We start from the raw sequence: 21,675 nt of genomic DNA, 5'->3' as shown, positions 1-21,675 counted from the left end.
CAGCTCTGCCACAGCAGCTCTTGCTGTGCGAGGCTGAAGTGGTGAAGCTGCTATAGCTGCAGCCCAGCTGGTGCCCATTAGTGCTCTCAGTATGACAGGAACAAGCAGCGAGTGAGAAGCCTCCTTCTCACCGCTGACAAACAGAGTTATCACTCTTCCTTATTAATGAATGTAAACATCCTTCTCCTAATAAAAAGAAAAAAAAAAACAAAACCAACATGATTTAAGTACACCGTTTCCTAAAGAATAACCTTTCTAAAGAATAACCTTTTCAGTTGATTAATAAAAAGATAAACCATATTCTCTTTAATCAACTTGTCTTTTACAGGCAAAAGAAGATGAGGAAGAAAAAAAACAAAAAAAAACACAGACTATCTCTGGGTTAAGAATTCCAATCGTAGCACTCCAAGCCCACATAGCCTTTCATTTTACATGGGCTGAGGTAATTGTAGGCTGCTTAATTTTTCTTTTAATCATTGAAATGCATTTTTAAGCCATCAACACACAGCTTCTCATTTTGTAAATGCGTACACAGAAACAAAGCAGAAATGTAGCAGCTCAGTATTTATCCTAATAAAAGTATGTTCCCAAGAGGAGCTGAAGAAAGAATTAATTAACAGAAACATGCTCCAGTCAGGTCCAGCCCAGACATATATTCACACACAGGACATTTTCCACGGCTACCTGATGTCTCACGATTCTAACATGTGGAAAGCGCTGCACAAAGCTCCACTGTTAGTATGCAGACCACAGGTGACCATGAAATCACACCTACTGCACAACAATACAACACCAACATGACTTAGGCGCTAGACACCAGGCTCTCATGTTTGCACTGTATTTACAAACATACAAGGAAACTTTAAAACCCTTGCATCCTGGAGAGAACACAGAGAACAATCTAAATGTGTGCAAAGCAGTGGGTACGCTCTGAAGAAACGGGTAAACCAATAATAATAATATGGGTCTGTGAGACAGAACCTGCAGAAAGCACACAGTCAGCAGGTTGAAAAACTGGAAAAGGCATAAACCGAATTCTCTCATAGTCTGCTGTTTCTCATGCTATCCAGAAGTGATTTGACACAACATTTCAGCACATACTTTTTTTCTCTGGGATGTGTAGGTGTTTATGTATCTACTTGAGGGAGTTCAAAATTTACTGACTGCACCTCTGGAATTCTGCCATTGGTGGACAGCCTAAGAGACAAACTGTAACCCTCACTATATTCATGAGCCAAACTTTACTCTTCAGCCAAAATTAGGCTACAGCACTGTAAAAGCTGCTTAGCAGCACTAACAGGCATGCTTGCTTTCTGAAACTTCAGAGAACCAGATCTTGTAAGTCACAACTGTGGCTTATGGCATCTTTGATCATTGAGTTTCCTCTCTAGGAAGCAGAAAACAAAGACATTGGCTCTAACAACTTGCTTTTGTTTGTTTGTGATGATCTTCCTGGTATTGTTACCACCAGCACACCGTAACTGCAGCATCAGGAGACATACATGAAGCAAGGTATCAGCTGGCCATACAAAAAGCACTGCTTGAGTTTACCCTGGGCTGAGGAGATCTGCACAACACACCAATAAAAGCCAATGAAGCATACACACTGGCTTCCATCATCACTAAGGCTAGTGAAGCAGAACACTATTATCAACATTGCTCTTTCTCGCATGCAGAAGTACCAAAGAGAAAGCTGCAATCTCAGAGGCACTCACTTGCATCACCACCAAAGCCACAGCAGCTGTCAGTTAAGTAGGACTAGATGATAGCAATGCATTAACATTCCCACTCGATGTTTTGTGAGATATTAAAACTCTACACTCCTTAACAATTTAATGGCAACTGAGAACCACTTATCCCCTCCACTGAATCAGGCCATCACCAGGCAGTTGCACATTCAGTGCTCTATTTAAGTAGTCTTTAGCCTACAGTTTTACTGCATGCAAGCTCCAAAGACAAATAAAGATGACTTGACAGTTCACGGACATCTAATTCAAATGGGACAGATGTCACTACATCCAAAATCAGTTGTTTATGTAGCTATCTCAGATTTGCAGGTTCTAACTAATTTGCAAGTTCTAACTAATACCTTGATTTGAAAAGATTGGTTTACTACATCTTACATAAGACTTCTGCAGTTTCCACTTTGTACTTAATCTCAGTAGAGATCTAGAAGTGTAGCCACTCTATCAACACATACAAACTTTCTTCCAGCAATGGCTTGTGATTGAAATTATAGACCTTGGAGTCATAATTTGCTAAGTCTTCACATTACCTGGCTGATTGGGCAGATAACTTCCAGATGCGCTCCCACACCGAGCAAAACTAGTCAATGGAAGAAAAAAATTATAATAAGCTGATTACAAAAAATAACCACATAATTGTTATTGAGAAGCTAGTAGGTCACTGTGCTTCAACTCTGGTAGCAGCTAGGCATCACACAGGCACTCACTTGCTGCCCCCGCAGAGAGATAAGGGAGAGAATCATAAACACACAAAAACTCGTGGGTCAAGATAAACACAGTTTACTAGGCAAAGCAAAAGCTGAGCATGCAAGTAAAGCAGCCTAAGGAATTAATTCACTACTTCCCATCAGCATTCAGTCACTCCTAGGAATGCAAGGCTCATCACACAATAGTTTCTTGGGAACATAAATGCCACTACTTGTCCCATTTTCTCCTTCTTTCCCCCAGCTTTTATGTTCAGCATGATATCACCCTGGTATGAAACATTCATTTGGCCACTTTGAATCAGCTGTTTCTGTCCTCTCCCGCTCCTTACGCACCCCCAGCTCCTCACTGGCAGGGCAGCACAAGAAGCTGAAATGTTCTCGGCTCCTGTGTAAAACTGCTCAGAAACAACTAAAACATCTGTGTGCTATCATCTCTGTTTTCATCAAAAATCTGAAATGCAGCACCATACCAGCTACTACAAAGAATATTAACCCTATCCAAGCCAAAACTAGGATACGGCAAGATGCAATATCACATCATTTTCTGACATGAAGTACGAATACAAGGTTAAGAAAATTGATTTTGCTAATACAAGAAACATAAATTACTAAAGCTTTTATTATTTGAATTCCATTTACCTATGCCTCAAGATATTAACAGTTAGTGCATCCAGGAAGTCCAGAAAGGTCAAAGAATAAATCTTGTCCCAGACTAGTTAGCCACTTTTAATGGAGCAGGCTACTCAGTTCTCATTTGTTTACGACTCAGAAGTGCTCATAGGAGAGAAATCCCAACAGAACTTTTTAATAAAAATGGAGTGGAGAGTTACACAACTCTTCCTTAAGTAGCTTAAAATCTAAAAGAAAAGTCATCAAAATATAACAAATTAAAAACAAACCTGTAAAAGCCATTCCATGGTCAAATCTTCAGTGCAGAGATAAGGTAATGTCTTTGCTGTTACTGACCAAATACACTTTATGCTTATGGCATATCTACAGTCTCACTGGGATTGCAAACTCACAAACACAGGCTCTGCAGGAAGTACAGATCAGAAAGGCTTAAATGGAAAACTGTCCTTTACGAAGAACAGCAGATAGAATGGAGATCTATCCATGGATGGATCAGAGCCAGCTGAGTGTTCACAGTTTAGGAATAGAGCAAACCAAAGTAGCAACATTGTGGCAGGTGTCACCTTTCTTGAAGAAAAGACAATCTTCAGATAACACGAAGGAGCTTCCTATTTATGTGGAACTTCAACCACCTCCGTGCCTGCTGGTGGGAAAACAGCAGGATACAAGCAATTCAGGATGATAGTATCTAACGTTGATATGATCAGTGAGACAACACGGGGGAGGTGTTCTGTTGGACCTCACAATGACATAGCCACAAAAACATCATGTTCAGAGACATGAAGGTTTCACAGAACCATCATAGACCTGAAGAGATTGGAAGAGACATCTGAAGACCATCAGACCCAACACCACTGCTAGTGGACAAGTTACTTAGAACAGCTTGCACAGGAAAGCGCCCAAGGAGTCTTTGAGTATATCCAAAGAAAGTAGTCTCCATAACCTGTGTGGGCAGCTTGTTCCAGTGCTCTGTAAACCTCAAATTAAAGAAACTTTTTCTCATGTTCATATGCGGTACTCAAATATTCTCCAAATAGCTTTAAAATTTCTCTAGCTGATAATGCCAGCCCTTGAGGACTCTTATGCTATGCTTTGCACAAACCATCTCATGTACAAGGCAGACAACAGCTAATGTATAGTGGTATAACAAAGGAAAAAATGACAGCTGTTTTTCATCATAATAACAGATGGCAATTTCAGTGCAACATTATGCTTATGTTCAATTTTGGCAGGTATAGCAGCAAAGGAGGGAGTCAAACAGAAGGAATTTGAAGAATAAAATACCTTTGAGGTGAATCCTATCATATGCAGTACAAACATGAGGGGGGTGGAGTAGTTCTTTTTTACCTTAAGAATGTGAAGTAACATGGATTAGATATTATGAATAAATGGTAGGAGTGGGTTAAGCAGCTGTAAAAGTTTAATCAAGTACATGGATGAGAAGCAGGCTGACTTAGTCAAAGTCAGAGACTAGGAAAACCACCTCCATGATACTTCTCTGAACAAACATGGTTATAACAAGACTGAATTGCTTAAGATTAAAGAAAAAAAGATGCATGGGATTGCAACAGGCAGACATACACTTTATAATCTGTAAGGAATTAAACTGCAAAACATTAGCATAGACCCAGGTACCCACAAGAACCATAAAGCTCACTTTGTGACACTGACAGTCAGAAAGATGAAGACACACTCAGTGATCAGGACAAGAAACAAGGGCAAGTCTGAGGAAACAAGCCTAGTAAAATTGAAGTAAAACACACATGACCTCAAGAGACAGACAGATCAACTAAACCAAGATAGAAAACATTCCATTCATTGACAATGGACATTAGCATTTAAAGAAAAAATCTTTTAGACTTTTATTTGATTAGAACTCAGTAAGAGAAAACAGAAGGACTAGTCTAGAATCAGGGAGTCCAGACCAACAAGGAGCAAGCTGAAACAAGACAAGTCCTGACTGGATACAAGCAAACAATTTTTCCCCCATCATTAAGACAGCCAAGCAGCGGAGTTGCAGTTAATCAGTGAGCTTATGCAAATTCCATTCCTGAAGATTTCTCAGAACCAGCCATGTAGGAACCTGAAAAACCTGGTCTGATCTCACTGTGAACTCTGCTTCAAGGATGTTGAACTAGAAGCCTTCTGGCATCCTTAATAAATCACTGTGCAATTCTTAAACTATGGAAAAGTGTTTTTTGTCTACTAGATGGACATGCACATACACAGTAGACATCATAAACTACGCTGAGCTGCAAGAGTCTTCACAATGCCAGAAAAGGCAGACAGATGTTAACCTCAAGTTCTGTTATTCCCTGTAGCTGTCTGCTATTTCAGTAGCAGAAATATCTGTAATGGTTCTTCACTTTCATGTCAATTAGCCAGAAACAAAGTTGTAAGATACAACCTAAGAACTAGGAAAAAAAAAAACAAAAAGCAAAACAGAATTACAGTCACTTTCTAAGTATTTTAACTAGTTTTCATGAAAGTGCCATAGGGAATAGAAGACTCTATAGAAACAATTTTCATTTTAAAATATAAACTGAAACTTACGTATCAGTATAATTTAATGTGATTAGGTGGTTAAATCTGAAACTAGATTTGTTACGAGATGCCCAGGACATGAATTGTGACATTTGTTAGGTCAGCAGAAGGAAAAGAAAAAAAGTACGTTGTGTTCTTTTAAGAGTTCACCAAGCAAGAGAATCTCTTCAGCAAAAGCAGGCTACATTTTCATTGTAGAAAAAGGACCACAGAATGAAATGTGAAAAAAAATGAAGTTATAAAATCTCTTAACATTTAATTGATGGAACTTGCACAGAATACTTGGTTTCACCTGCATAATTCAGGAATAACTCTGAAGTCCAATACACACCAAAGGAAAATCCAGCTTCTAGATTTCACTTACTGACAAGATAGAGGGACAAGACTTCTTAAATGCATGTTATACACCAAATGTTACTCACCGCAGCAATGTACTGACTAGATATGCAGAAAGAACATGCCTTTTTTTCAGTTACTACACTGAATCAGTTCAATATTTGAAAACTGAGCTAAAAAATACTTGGAGATTAGATCCAGAGAACAGTTTATCTTTGTCTGCTTTCAAAATAAAAAAGAAAATGAATACAATAACAACTTCTAATGCCAAAGGATAACTCAGATTATCTCTCAGTGCAAGTTCTAGCTCAGCAGCAGTTTATTCACTTTCTATATTTTAGAAACATTCTTTTCAATATTGCGACCATCCTGTAATACTCTAGTATTTCCATACTGGTTCTCCATCATGTGCATCACATAGTCAACTATTTCACTTAACACCTCAAAGGAAGTACTTAGATGTGAATGCTGCAAGTGTCATATAACTAGAATTCCTAGAAAAATAATAGGTACAACCTAAAAAGAGCACAGAGAGTGACAATAACAACAAAAACAAAAACCACAAGCAGATCCATTACTTCTCCCAAACTACAAGCAGCTTTTTTCTATACTATTCTCCAGTAGTGCTATGGAGAGCACCAGGCAATATTTTGAGAGATTCATTCAATTTCATTAGATCCCAGCCCACCTCTGCATTGCAACTCTAACTTCATCACAGTGCTGTTCAAAAATTTCCCTACACGGAATATTTTCATTACAGAAGAGGGCAGTGAAACCGGAGAGATCCATGTCAGTCAGCTGCTTTCTTCACTATTAAGCAGTTGAGAACATCACTAAGAGCATTTTTCCAACCACCCCTACTAGTGAGGTTTCTCTGCTGGAAATCTAACACAGTTTTACGGTGTGAGAAGTGTGATATGTTAACTCAAAACAGATTTTACGTTTGAAAATAATGTATTTTAAGTTTTATTTTCCTTTTTAAAATCAAAATTAAACAGCAGTTTTGTATGCATGTAGGCTCTGAACCTACAAAAACACACTATTTATACAGGATCTCCATAATTGCTGCACAGTGGCATCTATCTTGTTTGCAGAACAAAAACAATAAAGAGAATGTTTGCTCATGTGCATGCCCGCATGTGCAAAAACTCAGATAACAGCCTTCTCCATATGCTCTTTCTTTTGCCCTCTGGTGGCTTTGTGTGTTCCTACATGTAATCGAGTTTATACGAGTCAAAAAACACATTTGCACTGGGAAAACAGTTTTCCAAATATGTATCAATACATTTGATTAAGAAACTGAATTCTTAAGGCTAACAGAAGCGAGCATAAACATGATGATACAAAGTTACTTTTCAAGTATTTAATTTCAAAATGATCTGAAAGTTTTAGCCAACTTTATGAGTACTGCTTTCTTTTGTCATTCATGTTACACAAAGAATACTTCTCTGGCAGTGGTAACAAACCAATTTAAAAAAAAAAAAATCTCTGAATTGTTATATTGAGAAAGATTTTGTTGTTTCTTGTTTTAATTCATGAAACTTTATCCCAATGGGTTTATAACAAAGTTCTGAAAAGCTAAAGACAGAAACAAAACAGGCATTTCATTATAAGCTTCCTTAAGAGAATTACTACCATGGAAATGTAAACATGTAGTCTACCATCAATATCATTTCAGGCTGTTCCATGCCATGCAAAAGGAAGAACTCCTGAAAAGCTGGTAGTCAATAAAGTGACAGATGAACTTCACCATTAATGATTTTCTTCACAAGTACTGACATCAAAATAATTATGATTGAAGAAAAATATCTTAAGTCATCCTGACACGATGTTATACTCAGACTGGTAGACACAATTCTGAACAACGTTTTCAGTGTCTCTACTGACAATTCACTGAAGGTAATGTGCAACAGGAACCACATAAGCCAGTAAAACATTGATCAACTTAATAAAAGGCAGACAGAATAAAACAAAGAATTATTTTACAACTCCATGAAGTTTTGGTATGCCCCTATGTCAAGTAGAGAATGCAATTCTGATGTTTTTATCTAAAGTAGGGTGCAGCAGAAATGGTCGAGGCAAGATAAATAAACAGGATGGAAATGCTCAACAGGGTGAAACTACTTCATCAGGAAGGAAAATGTCCGGGAAATAAGTAAGTTTACAGAAAATAGTGGCAAAGTTTATTTAATAATCCATTACAGTTCAAGTACTGCAACTTTTTGCTTAAGTGCCACTCACCAAAATAGCACAAAACAGGATAAGCCACAAACGGGAGGGATCTTGGACCATGAGAAGTAGACTGAAGTTAATTGATGAAGATGGTCTAATCCCTTCACAAAGGGATTAGACAGCTGTTCACGCTCTTCCTATACAGGATCTGCTCTTGCTGCTGTAGAAGTCACGCTATTTGTACAGATGAACCAATCTTTGGTTCGATTGACAGGCTGAGACTACTCAATTTGGAAGGAAAAAAAAAACAAAACATCTAACATCCTTAAAGTTAACTTCCACAGAACAGCAGATCGAAGGTAAAACAGTAGTGTACCTCATCAATCCACAAACAGCTTTCACTAACAGACAAAAGATGATAGTGTTATTGCTTTTTTCCACCCTGTAGGTTTCCTGCCAGAACTAACAGTTATGCTCAAACACATTCAAGCACGTTTAATTCTACACATGCAAAGATAATCTTGATAACCAATTCTGAAGTCTACCTTCTTAAAACCACATTAGGTTCCCATTTCTCCTGATCTATTTTGGAGGTAAGTAGGAATCATTTCTAAGCAGCTCTTTGTCTGCTCCCCCTAGCTCCCAAAGCAGAAATGGATACGAAGTACCATGATGCTTTGTGATAAAGTCTTTAAACAATCTACATTTCAAAACATAAGGAGAACACAAACAGAGAACTGAACACGTACACTGATTAATTTACATTCTTACTTTTCTTGAAGTTCACAATCTTCCTACAACATTCAAGGGAACTGCAAATATGGAGGAGCATAAAATTGAGAGTATAGCTTGTGCATAGTGAACTATGGATATTTTCACCCTATGGAAAAAAGTGCAGCATTCAAAAAAAAAAAAATAAATAAATCAGAAGACAACTCCAAATTTTTTTAGTCATTATGGCTAAATAGGTGTTCAGCAAAATGAAAAGTCAGAATGATCGACAGCATGCATCCTGGGTTGCTAGTTTCCTTGGTTATCCAGTCATCAAGACAAGAAGATTAAATTTGTTTAAAAACATAACAAAAAAAATCAAGCAAAAGTAAACTAAGATTTGGTTTGTTCGCCATTAGGGAGATAATGGAAGGAGAAGGGAAAAAAAATAGCTTTCCTTTCAGTGAAAATAGTTTTTGCAGAATGAATTTCAAGTTTCCTGCATTTAAAAGGCACAAAGGAGATATTCAGCAATAGCTGTTTTAAACAGCTCCTCAACTAATATGCAGCAGTCACGTTTCCCCTCCTTTGAAAGAGGTTCTGACTGCTACTCATGGATGAAACTAGAGATCCTTTGAAAGAGATCTCTAGTTTCATCCATGAGTAGCAGTCAGAACATACACAATGGCATACACCAACATCAACAGCATAATAGATGTTTATTCACGTTCACATCTGCCTGAGAATCTACAAGAGAGTGTAATAAATTTTCATTTCTGTAAGCATGCATGTACACCTCTCAAAGTACAAATTGATTGAAAGAACAATCATATGACTTGCCTATCTGATAAGTGCTAATGTGAAAGAACTCTTCTCTGCAGTCTTGAATTTTTCAAAAAAAACCCAGGTCCATAAGCTTTAGGATTTATGCCTTCTTGAAGAACCATTCTCTTGGTTTTAAGCAATTTTATTCACATTTTATTTTATTACTGTAGTGCATGTTGTATTAACTTGGCAGTGCACTGAGGTTGCCCTGTTATGATCCAGTTGAAACACCACAGCCCTGTACAAGTAACTGGAATACACACAAAACCTTAAAGTCTTAGCCTGATGTCCTGAAAGTATTCCTTTTATACTATAAGTTACAAATTCCAGCAAAAATGACTGTTGTCAGAAATACTGATGTAACCAGAAAAAACAAGAACTGCCTGTCTGTCAAAAACTGTTTATTCCATGTTAAGATCATTATGGCCAGCAGTTTTTTGCTCCTCAGAAACTAGCAGCTAACCACTGTTTTGTTCTTAAATAGTTTTCAGTGTTGACACACACTCCGTAGTGACAGTGTCAGAACCTGACAGAACAGCACGGAGCTGCATTGGGGGAGGGTCAAGCTGAGCGTTAGGAAAAGGTTCTTCATCAGAGAGCAGTGGGTATGGAACTGGCTCCCCAAAGCAGTGGTCACAGTCCCAAGCAGACGGCGCTCAAGGAGCGTTTGGACAACACTCTGACATCAGGTTTGAATTTGGGGTGATCCTGTGCAGAGCCAGGAGCTGGACAATGGTCCTTGTGGGACTGGCAACCTGGGATATACTATGATAGCTCCCTCTGCACCACCGAATTGCTAAATATTTCACACATCCCACGACAGTGTATTATGAACTGTACTGATAAAGAGCGCATCATTCAGCCTCATCTTAACGCAGAGATCCCACTTTCCTCATCCAGCTCTAGTTGAGGCTATCACTATCTGCTTACATACAAAAAATAGATTAGATGCACAGTAGCTTCCCCTGCCTCAGAACACTACTGCAAGTCACCTGGATGCATTCTTGTGTCACCTAATCTAGGTGGCCCTGCTTAGGCAGGGAAATTGGACTGGATGATCTTATGAGGTCCCTTCCAATCCCTGACACTCTGCATGATTCTATAAGCCCACTTAAATGCTTTCCTGCCTCCCTTCGCGTTTTCTTTATCTCCAGCAATAAAGGGACTGTAAATTGAATTTCAACTGGATGTAGGCTTTGTCTGCTTTTCATCGTTCAGATTTCCAAGCTAGTCTCTTCTACCTATAACCTTTCTGTAATTTTAGCTCATCACAGTGAAAAAGTTACCCTATATAATGCTCTTTCAAATACTGAAAAACTTCTACATTCACGTAATATTTTACATACAAAATTATTTTCCCTTAAAAGATCAATAGAGCTCTCAGCTATCAATCTCTTGCAAATCTGAAGATTAATTTATCTTCATTTTTATCTTCATTTTATATTGTGTATCACTATAATTATTGGTTTATACCATTATTTGGAGAGTACAATCCTGACCCTCATCCCACCCAGCTATTATTCTTTTCTAATATTTAAAAGTCTATTTCTATCTCTTTAATTACTTTGTACCTTTCTCATCCATGCTTTTAAAAGTGTCATTACTGCAGTACTTTAGAGAAAGTTAGAAATTTACAGGCAACTAATTGGAACTCGTCATAACAACAAAAAGAACGAAAATGTAAAAATTCTAGAATTGTTCTGACAGATTTTTTGTTAAATTCTACAATTCTCCTTTTTATTACTGGGCCACAGCAAACAAAGCAATGCAACTCTACATTACGAGTAAGGTAACTTTAAGAAACAAACTTTACATACAAATAAGCACATGTAAATTTTCTAAGCAGCATTAGCCAGTCAAAATGCAAATGCAACATGCCAGCTTTTTGCCACCTTTATCTCAAAACCCTACGCACGCTGTATCCTGCTCAGACAACAAACCATCTTTTAAGAAAACTTAATTTGTATCACATTGAAATTCAACAAACTTTTAAAGTTAGAAGACTACTAAAATCATTTCTCCCCTTAATGTTCACCTACTTTAAAGCTGTCAATAGAAATCTAAATCCTGTTCAAGAAAAGAGCCCATTACTTGTTTTTTTATTTTTAATTCAGTTGACTTGCCACAATAGAGTGAAGAGATGATGCATCAACATGTCACAAAACTGATTAGCAGTGCATATCTTATCTAGATGAGTATTAATATGTAAGCATTAATTTTACAGTGTCTTCTCCCCCCATCCTCAAAATATTCAGCCACGTCCTACCACAGCTTTCCCTCCTAAACCTAGCTTCTTTCACATACTCACACACCTTTACTCATCCAGTTTGGCAATCTGGGATAAAATACAGCTTCCATAATTCTTAGTGCTCACAGAACCAAACAGCTGCCAAACTCATTGTCAATAAAAACAAACACCAAAACGTAACATCACATGTGCCTATCATATAAATTAATTTTCTGAGTTTCAACAGGAGTCAAGATTTGCGTGATGTACGGCGCTCAGACAACAAGAGGTGGTCACAATATCTCTGACTGGATGTCATCTGCCAGTACTTCAGTAAAGAAAAACAGCATCTCTTTAAAACAGCAGAACAAGTGCAGTACATAAAAACAAATACACAGAAGAGTTTTAAACGTTTTGAATGCCTAATTTGGTTGCGTTACTACTTGAATTAAGTTGCCTGCTAAACCCAGTGTTCATTATTATTAGAACCCCTATGCTGCGTGCTTTCTGTTATGTATTTTGCTATTTAGATTCATCAATAATCATTTGAGAATCAGTTCTTGTTTTCTACAGAATGCTAATGGATGATGGTTCTAAATGAAGATGCACGAAGTACAAATGATAAAGCTTAACGTTTCTTAATGAGATAAAGAAAACCAAATCTAGAACACAAAGAATCTAGAATAGAAAGCACACATATGAATTAATAGGTCCAATAATGGAGATTAGAAATATCACAGAAATGTGACGTGTTGTGCTTCGCAGACATATTTGCTCACTAAGCTCTCTTTCAAAGAGGTTTTAGCAATTAAAATGCATACTGCTGTAAGAAATGTCCCTTGTAGCATGTTGGAGTAACGAGTCTTAAATATATTCCTTTCTTAAAAAGCAATATGAAGTTATATATGGTCATCATACCAGCTAAAATAATATTTGACTTCAAAAATAGATACAAATTGAATAAGTTAAAAGTAGTTAACATTACTGGGGGAACTTTGTGGGTCTCTTTCAACTCAGAATATTCCATTAAAAGGACATTACATAAATGAAGTACTAGACTTGATAATCTCTCATCAATTTGTTGCTCAGTTATACAGGGGGAAAAGAGAAGTGCAGAAACTCTGTCAGGTGTTTCACAATATTCTATGAAGCACAGTATTCTTAGGAAACAAAAGAAAACAAACCACACTCATCTCCCCTATCCCATCACACCACCAACGAAACAGTTCAGGAAGGCTAGAGAAACAATGTATAAACTTCATTTGGTTTTCTGAGAAGGAAACTTCGGGATATTCTTTGCCACGGCAGTGATCAATGGAGAAGTTACATCCAGGAAGTCAGCAAGTTAAAACAAATGGATACATATATACAATTAAAAACAAAAATTTGTTTTAAATTGAAACAAAACACACACCATGTCAGTGCCATTTCAGTGACCCCTCAGCCAGAATGCCCACTAAAGCCCTCCATTACTTTTATAATCGTTTTTAAAGATTCACAACTGACTCACAAAAGAAATTCATGCCATAGGACTTCTACTTCATCTGGACTGAAATAAAAGAACCAAGTAGCCCCGGAACAACTTTTTTTTTTTTTTTTCTTCTTTTAAACCAAAAGGTTGAATAGTAGGAATTTACAGCTCTACAGCTGACAGATGCATTAAGTCTGAAACACATTGTTTACTCTTGTACACTTAGGCTGTATTTTCATGAAAGAATACACTAGAACACACAAGATTAAATAATATTTATTCAAATTGACAGCACAGATTTCTTACTTGTCAGAGAGAAAAACGACCCCCCTCCTCAAATGATGCAAGATTTTCCAAGCTTTAGAACAGAAAATCTTCACATCTGCCTTACCTAGGAAAGGCACAAAGATTCTTAGTCTAAACAGCTGTGCACTTAGTGTTAAGGGTACACAAGGAGCACTCCTACTGGTTTTGATGAGATATTTAGACAATTTATAGTTCTCTGTGGGCATATCTGCATTAAACATATGACAAATAACACTATATGCAGAACTTAATCTGCAATTTTAAAGGATTGCAAAGCTTGATGCTGGCAAGAAATTTTGAAAGACATTTGTTCTCACTTTAAAAATCAAACATAAAAAACAATAAAAAGAATTAAGCCTAAAATAACAGGAATAATTTATTTGACCTGCTTGGCATTAATCAGGTAAGCAACACTTTGGTTTTGCTGGTTTCTTTGATGTGAATGCAAACAGACTTCTAATCAAGATGATCTGAGGATAGAAGGATGAGGTATAATTAATGGTACAACAGACCTTTGAAAAAATACCTGTGTTGATAACTCCTATTTTTAAGCTCTTACACATAAGCCAGATGTTCAATCCTTGTGTTTTCAAAAATATCAAAGCACTTAAACTTTAAAATTGTTGTAAAGGACTTACTTTTATTGTAGCAAGTTGCTAGTACACCTTTATCTGCAGGACTGGCACTAATGTGCCAGATCTCACCCACTTGATGAAGAAGCACATTTTTGTTTATGATGTTATTTTCATCATCAAAATCTATGATGTGAATCTGCAAATACAATAAAAGAGAACATTAGGTTTTCAAATGTTTTCCTGTGGGTCTTAATTATACACAATGACTGCACAGAACAATTTAATGAGAATTTTATAACTGATATCTACTTTAATTAATTGTTATACTAACAATTTACTATATCATTGATTTCATCAAGATAGGCTTTTCTAGAAAAATAAGCCATCTCTCTGTTTTGATGAAATACAGTATTTATTCTTCTCAGTTCTGCAGCTTAAAGCTTGAAGGTGATTTTTCATATTATAGTTAACAGTAATAAGCCACTAGTACTGCATTTGAACACTTCTTCCAGCAATAAACAGAAATAATAACATCACAATTTTCAGTCAAGATGTCTGCATTAACTCTGTATACAAGCCATCAAATTTAAATATCTTTTGAAGAAAGAATGGGAGAGAGAGAAAGGACTTTGTTTTGAAACAGAAATAACTGAAACTTCTAGAGTTCTCCTCAAGTAAGCAATCCTATATATGTATTCATACATAAAACTATCTATTACTAAAACACTTAGAAATATAACACATTTTAAACTACAAGCATACATAAAATACTGAACTGAAAGGTTCTTTCAAGAAATACTAATCGTATTTTAATAAATCTATATCTTACTCCTGTTCTTCTTCTAAGTAATCTCATTTAAGATTCATTAGTAAAATTGTGTCAACAATGAAGAGAGAAACAAAGTAATCCACTAAACCATTGCAGAAGTCTTACATACAAGATATTATAGAAATGTTTCATAAAATAGAGAGACAACTAGATAGGTATCAACTCAGGCTATATCAGCAATACTGTACCTTACTTTATGAAATGGCTGATGTGTTTCCTTTTCTTTTTTTTTTTTTTTTTTTTTTTTAACCTCTCCTTCCAACACTCAATTGCTGAGTGCAGTCATCAGCAACTTCTTCAAATATAATGCAGGACCTCATCACCTGTAGTGTTCTTAACTCAGTCATCCAGGGCACATAAGCAGTCCTGCAGTTGATGAGCATGCTGTCCTTTCAAACTTGACTTCATTTGTTGCCCTGAACTTACAAATCTACCCAGGCATCAGGACAACATCCATCTCCTGCAGCAATTGCATAGCCATCTTCCTGGCCAACTTAAGGAAGTCACCTTCCTGCCTTTCATAACTCTCCAGAGTCACACCCCTTGGACTTATGTACAGCTGCCCTTTATTTTGGTGCTCTGTATATCCCCTCCTGACCTACTCCCTGTGTCCTAAATCAAGCACTCTGAAGAGAACTTGTCCTTATTCAGTGGTTTAAATCATTGACTGACTTTATCAGACACCATATACTCAGCCCCCTGCACTGCTCTCCTCAGACATATTTTGATGTTCTCAATCAACTCGCAACTGAAATTGTTCATAAAAACAACAGCTTGGAGATAAACTGCAACATATTTACAACCCTAAAGTAAAACTTTCCAACAGGCTCAAGAACAATAATTCCTACTACTATTTTTACACATCAAAATAATGATAATTTGCTTTTGGATCTGCAACAAAAAGCAGATCCCTCAAAATTACGGAATTAGAGGTTTAACAGATAAATAATGTGAAAATATTTAAAAATAAGAGCTTATTTTCTCTGTGAAAGGCACAAACAGATCTGCTTTATTTGCTTGTTTTCAGCAATCTCAGAAGACAAAAAAAAAAAAAAAAAGAAAAAAAGGAGAAGGAAGGAAACCTTCCACTGGAGTCACTGAAGTCTCATTTGGCAGCTTCACTGAAGTCTCTAGATGTGAACCACAAATAAAAACACTATTTATCCCAATTCCACATACGCTGTGCCTGCGCTGGCCAGGTTAAGAGGGTCATTCAACACAAACGGTTGGAAAGCTCTTTACCCCATCTGAAGCCTTTTGAAAGCACAGATGACCAATTCCTCCTCTACTGTCATGTCTTTGTTCAGCTGACATCATAGATACCTGGAAACCTCTGCTGTAACTATGCTAAATACCAAAGACAAAACAACTCTCACAGAAAATAAAGAAGTACCAAATACAGTACCAGCATGATGCCATGAAGAGAAATATTAGCAGAAAAGCATTCAGCTACAACAACTGTCCTAATGCAAGCCCCAGCTACAAAGTTTGCTATTTTCATCTGTTCAATTACTATCTTTCTAACTTTTTCAAGTGGAGTAGGGAAATGAGTTTCAACTTGGATAAATAAGTGCAGTATATAGATGCTACAGAAGAGGATGACAGCAATAGTAAGCATAGGCTCACTCAGAGAAATTTCTCAACATGAATGCACTGTCCATAGTAACGGTATGTGTTACCATAGTTCATGTGGAAAACAGTCTTTGTGGAAAATAACTCTTATCATCAGTAGCAACACTAAGGAGTTACCTAGCTGCTGTAATTATGCTGAAGACTCCCTGAAGATTGAACACATACAAGTCCAAACAGAGAGGGAAAAAAACGTAGAGATCTGAAGGCAAACAATTATTTGACTTTACTAAAAAAATCTGGAGAAATCACTAATTGCTATGGAAGTGACTAAGGCAGGCAGACAACTAAACACATTCAAAACAAAATTACTCTTTTTTCTCCATTACACAAACTCTATAATTTGCTTCCTTACATCAGAGACTAACAGGGTAGAGAGTGGGAGATGTGGGAAGTGTTTTACTTTGAGTGGCCACTGCCATGCTCTGCGCGTACGTAACACCATCCATGAAAAACTATGTTGGATTCTAATACAAGACTGAAGATAACTCAGTTCTCAGAGAGATCAAAAAAGATTAGGTGAAGTACACTTATTGTGTATGCTTTCAAAAACACGCAGTAAATGCATTAAACTAACAGCAGCAGAAACACAAAAGCTTCCAAAAGGCCAAGTTTTTAAGGACCGCATAAAATACTGTCAGAGAACAAGTATGCAACTGCATGAACAATTTGTCAGAAGTCACATTGAACACAGTTTAAAAAAACAAAAACTACATTCAAAGATATGAAACATTTGCTTTGGTTTAGAGAATTCCTTTAGAAAAGAAAGCACCCAAACCCCCAGCTCAGCAGCAGCGGATGCTTACATCAGGTGATGGACACCTGGACAGAAGGTATAGATTTTCAAATATCACCACCTTGGAAGCACTGAACAATAAGATTAAAATACAGACCAGCAGCCTAGACTGTTCTCTTTAATTATCACCTTCCCTCAAGCGGTATTTCACTGGAAAGTTTTCTTTGTCTCTCTTCCATTTGGCAACACACTTCACGTTGCCAGTTTTACTCTCCACTTCCACAACTCTACATCAAGAACATGCTGTTTTCCTTCCTTCTTTCTTCTATACTTTTATTCTTATACAATATCTCTAAACCTCATAAAAGAGAGTAAACCACCACATTTGTTTTCTTCATTAGCTGCATGTATTCAGGTTTCCTAACTTCATTCACATCCCGAAAGTATGTTGCAAAGTTGTTCTACAGGAGCAGATGACAGACTTCCAGTCAAAAAGGAACTACTTTCACGAAGTTACGCAGATCAAAAACCAAGTACTTGACACTGTTAATATCTCAAGTACTGTCAGAACACAGCATTTAAAAATACTTCTTCTGGCCTCATAAAGAAAGCATTAACAGCAAAATATTTTCACCAGATCTCCTATGAATTACTTGTATTGAAATAAATCTCACTAAACAAGAAATTACCTCGCCAGCTGCATGACTGCTGTTCTCTTACCTACAACACACCTGGCTTGGGACTGGAAGGTAAGAAACATTCTGTACATAATGGAGCTGCATGCACAATCTCACCACACAGCACTCAGTCAAGCATTAAAGGCTGCAAGCCAGTTCGTAACTTAGGTCAGGTAACCAAAAAAGTTTTTAAGCAAATCTAGAGAACATAGTGCTGAATTAAACAATAATGACTTGAGGCCTAAGGCATTTCTTAGGGATTAGCAACTAGCTGATGGAGCTGATGGCCTGAGGCACAGCTAAAGGCCAATAACCCCCAAAGATTAGTTAATACCCTAGGAAGTGGCTTGCACATCTATTATTAATGCTATTCACTGGAAAAAAAAGATTACGTTCAATGAGGCTGAAACACGTATATGGAGATATGTCCAAAATAGGTAGTCTATGCCAAAAAGTTTACCTCAATCAGAACGTTTAAATTATTGAAGATCTGCTGGACACCAGTCAGCGAGCAAGAATCACCCTCTAACTTGGAGCTCAATTTTGGACTTGAATTTAATCAGTTAAACCAAAAAGTAAAAGATAGATTCAACTTTTAACCTGATAAAGCTATTTATTCAGTAGAAAAGCTTAAACCTTAAAACCAAATGTCTGTAGAGCATCCAGGACAAATGTACACATTGATTTATTTTTTTTTAAATGATCTTATTTTTAACTAAGTTTGTTATGCCAAATCTTTTGTCACTGGTCTCACAAGTATCACCCGAAAAGTAAAGAAACTGAATACTCCATACTCCTCATACCTTTGACTGCTTTTTTCTCCTTGAGTCTTAACCAGCATTAACATTTGGTACCAAACTCGTGTACAATTACAATGTTCACTGGAAGGAGATTGTATTTTTACTGGCAGTAAATAAATTTAGTGACTAATTTGGATTGTGAGAAATCAGAAAGACAAACCTTAAAATCTTTCTCTCTCCCCATTCTCTGAATTAACTCCTTCAATCTGGAGGCTTTACGTGGCACATGAGGGCATGGGGCACTGGGGTTACACTCAGTACATAGGGTCTTCTTTGCCACTCTCCAACTCTCATTTTTTTTTTCCTGCTACAGCAAGTGCTCTCCATGGACCATAGTTCCTTCACAAATATCCATGTGCAGGAACAGGTTCTCCACAGGTAGCTAGGATATCTGCTCTACCACAGAACACTGCCTGCTCCTCCTTTGACCTTGCTATTCCCCCTATGGAATATTCTGTTTCTTTCTCTCTTTTGTTCCTTCTCTCTCCCATGCAGTATTTTCTCCCATTCCAAAAGTTTTCACAGGGTTTCCATCATTCTGTTAGTCTCAACTGTGCCCTCCTTGCATAGGCAGATGCAAACTGCACAGAGCAGTACTGGCATCTTCCAACAGAGAACCTCTGCAGCACTTCTGCTACACCCACCTGAAGCCTACACCCAATGCAGCTTTCTAATTCTTCTGCCCTCAAGATCTTCTTTCACTGTGAACATACATACAGAAGTTTAATCATAAAATCACTGTAAAATTATAAGAGCTGTACTCTTAACCACACAGGAAACAGTCCAACAGAAATTAAGCTGATACTCCCTGAAATTTTTAACTTGCTATATTTGTGATCAGTGAAGACGTAATTGATTACCAACAATTACAGGTGAAAAAAATCCATTTCATGTAGCTTCAGATAGACAGCTAGGCATAAGTCAGGAGTCATACTAACGACAATCAAGGACAAAAGAATTTTGTTTTATTTCATAAATCTTCCAAGGTTTAAAGACAGCTCCAGAAAATCTAGAGATTTAAATTAATGAAAAAATGGCAACTGCTTCACTAAGCCAAACTGGTTTAGTAACACAGTTCAGAACAGTTTAATTTTCCAGAAATACACACTCTCACTTACGTTGATAAGAAATATATCTGCAAACAATTAGTGTAAATCTACAACTTAACTATCTCTTAAACTTCAAACAGGGGGGCAAGAAGAAGAAAGATATTTGAACAGTGTTAAAATAAACAAAAAAACAAACAAAAAGACCCAAAAAACTGACATTTGACCAAATAAGTTACCTGATTATCATATCTAAGAGACTGTGTTCCAACCAAAAATCTTATAGCATCTGTTTCTGCTGTCTGAGGTGTTAACGCTCGTGCCTAGGGAAAGAGAAAGCCATTAGAAGAGTCCAATTATTACAATCCATTAATTTCAGCAAAAATCTTTAAGCTCATGAATCAATCATTTTTAAGCATCATACTTTATAACTGTAATAATTTTTTGTCATTTATGTCTATTTTGCTTAATACATTCTTCTACAATTTCTCACATTTGTAAAATACATGGAAGACATAAGTCTTAAATACTTAACTGGTCATTGCAAGAGCAATTACCCCAAATTAATTCTCCTTCATGAATTGCAAAAAGACAAAAACAGAAAAAACAAACAGTGGAACAATGAACTTGATTGTTAAGTGTATTGAATATAATACAAAAAAAAAAAAAAAGCTGTTCATGTTGGAAGTCTCCCACCCATCACCACTCTCTTCAAACAATTCAGACTGAAGATGCTTGCATAAAAATGAAGGAATTCTTTTCCTCACCATCAAACATCAAGCTTAACAAAATTAGAAAGCAAAAACCTTTTCTATTTCAACTCCAGATCACAATGTATAAATTTAAAATACCAATACAGTGCTAGAATAGCAACTCAAAGATTTTCCTTACATAAGGCAAAACAGTCTAAACCCTTGTCTAACAGCAACAATAAGAGCAAAATCATTTTATATAAAAGTACTCCTGACCCCATAAACAGCATATACAGTTCATATGTGATATGTGAAACATAAAAACAAAAGAAGAGTTAGACAACATTTTGCTCCAGATTGAGCAGAAGAGGTTAAAAAAAACATAATGAGCTTAAAAAGTGTAAGCTAGTAGACCAACATTTACATGAGTGGAAAACAGCACTAGGGAACACAATTCAGTGTTCAGTCTGTGTTCAAAATATACTCAAATGTAGATCTGAGATCCGTATGAACCTCTACTGGTTTGTTTGTGCTCTCCTACTTATGTGGCATTCACCTCCAACAAGCCTAGACAGTGTTTCCAATTGACAGAAACAAGAAGAGTTTGACAAAAAGATTGCAGAAAAGCTTTTGCCTTAAACAGAATTTACGTTTGCAGATCCCTAGCAAAGAGCTGCTTTTCATTTCAGACCTCCTTTCAATTATTTTGAATATAACACTAGAAGAAAGAGATACATAGCCGTTTACTTACAAGCAAACAAGTTTACTTTTGTTTCAGCAAGTTGAGCAGAAGAGGCCTCCAAATAACTTGAATAAAAATAAATAAAAAAAAAAAAAAACAAAGAAGCTTCTCACCCTTTTTAAAGCTGTTCAAGTAGATCTAATCTTTTTGCTTTCAGGAATGAATCAGGTTAGATACAATGTGCCCAAAATAAGATTTCAGACTACCGTTTATTGTCTGTCATAAAGAACTACAGCTACCACAGAATACAGAGTTCAAGTTCATCAGTTGTTGAC

General features: G+C 36.7%; 1 protein-coding gene across 3 annotated transcripts in view; it reads right to left on the bottom strand.

Annotated features, from left to right (window-relative positions):
* The window catches only part of EIPR1 (EARP complex and GARP complex interacting protein 1), a 64,168-nt gene that overhangs the window by 34,274 nt on the left and 8,219 nt on the right, over nt 1-21,675 (bottom strand). For all 3 annotated transcript variants that reach the window (XR_006182441.1, XM_042892005.1, XM_042892017.1), the window contains exons 2-3: nt 20,206-20,289; nt 14,313-14,445 (exon numbers count right to left, since the gene is read on the bottom strand). Coding sequence is in view for 2 of the 3 variants with exons in the window: in XM_042892005.1 (XP_042747939.1) it covers nt 14,313-14,445; nt 20,206-20,289 (217 nt within the window). In the remaining variant the exon portion in view is untranslated. The remainder of the gene's footprint in view (nt 1-14,312; nt 14,446-20,205; nt 20,290-21,675) is intronic.

This window comes from Lagopus leucura, unplaced genomic scaffold (genome assembly GCF_019238085.1).
Source record: "Lagopus leucura isolate 7727_CA_CO unplaced genomic scaffold, USGS_WTPT01 Super-Scaffold_73, whole genome shotgun sequence".
NCBI classification, from domain to species: domain Eukaryota; kingdom Metazoa; phylum Chordata; class Aves; order Galliformes; family Phasianidae; genus Lagopus; species Lagopus leucura.
Note: the sequence above shows the minus strand (reverse complement) of the source record. Positions and strands in the feature narration are given on the sequence as shown.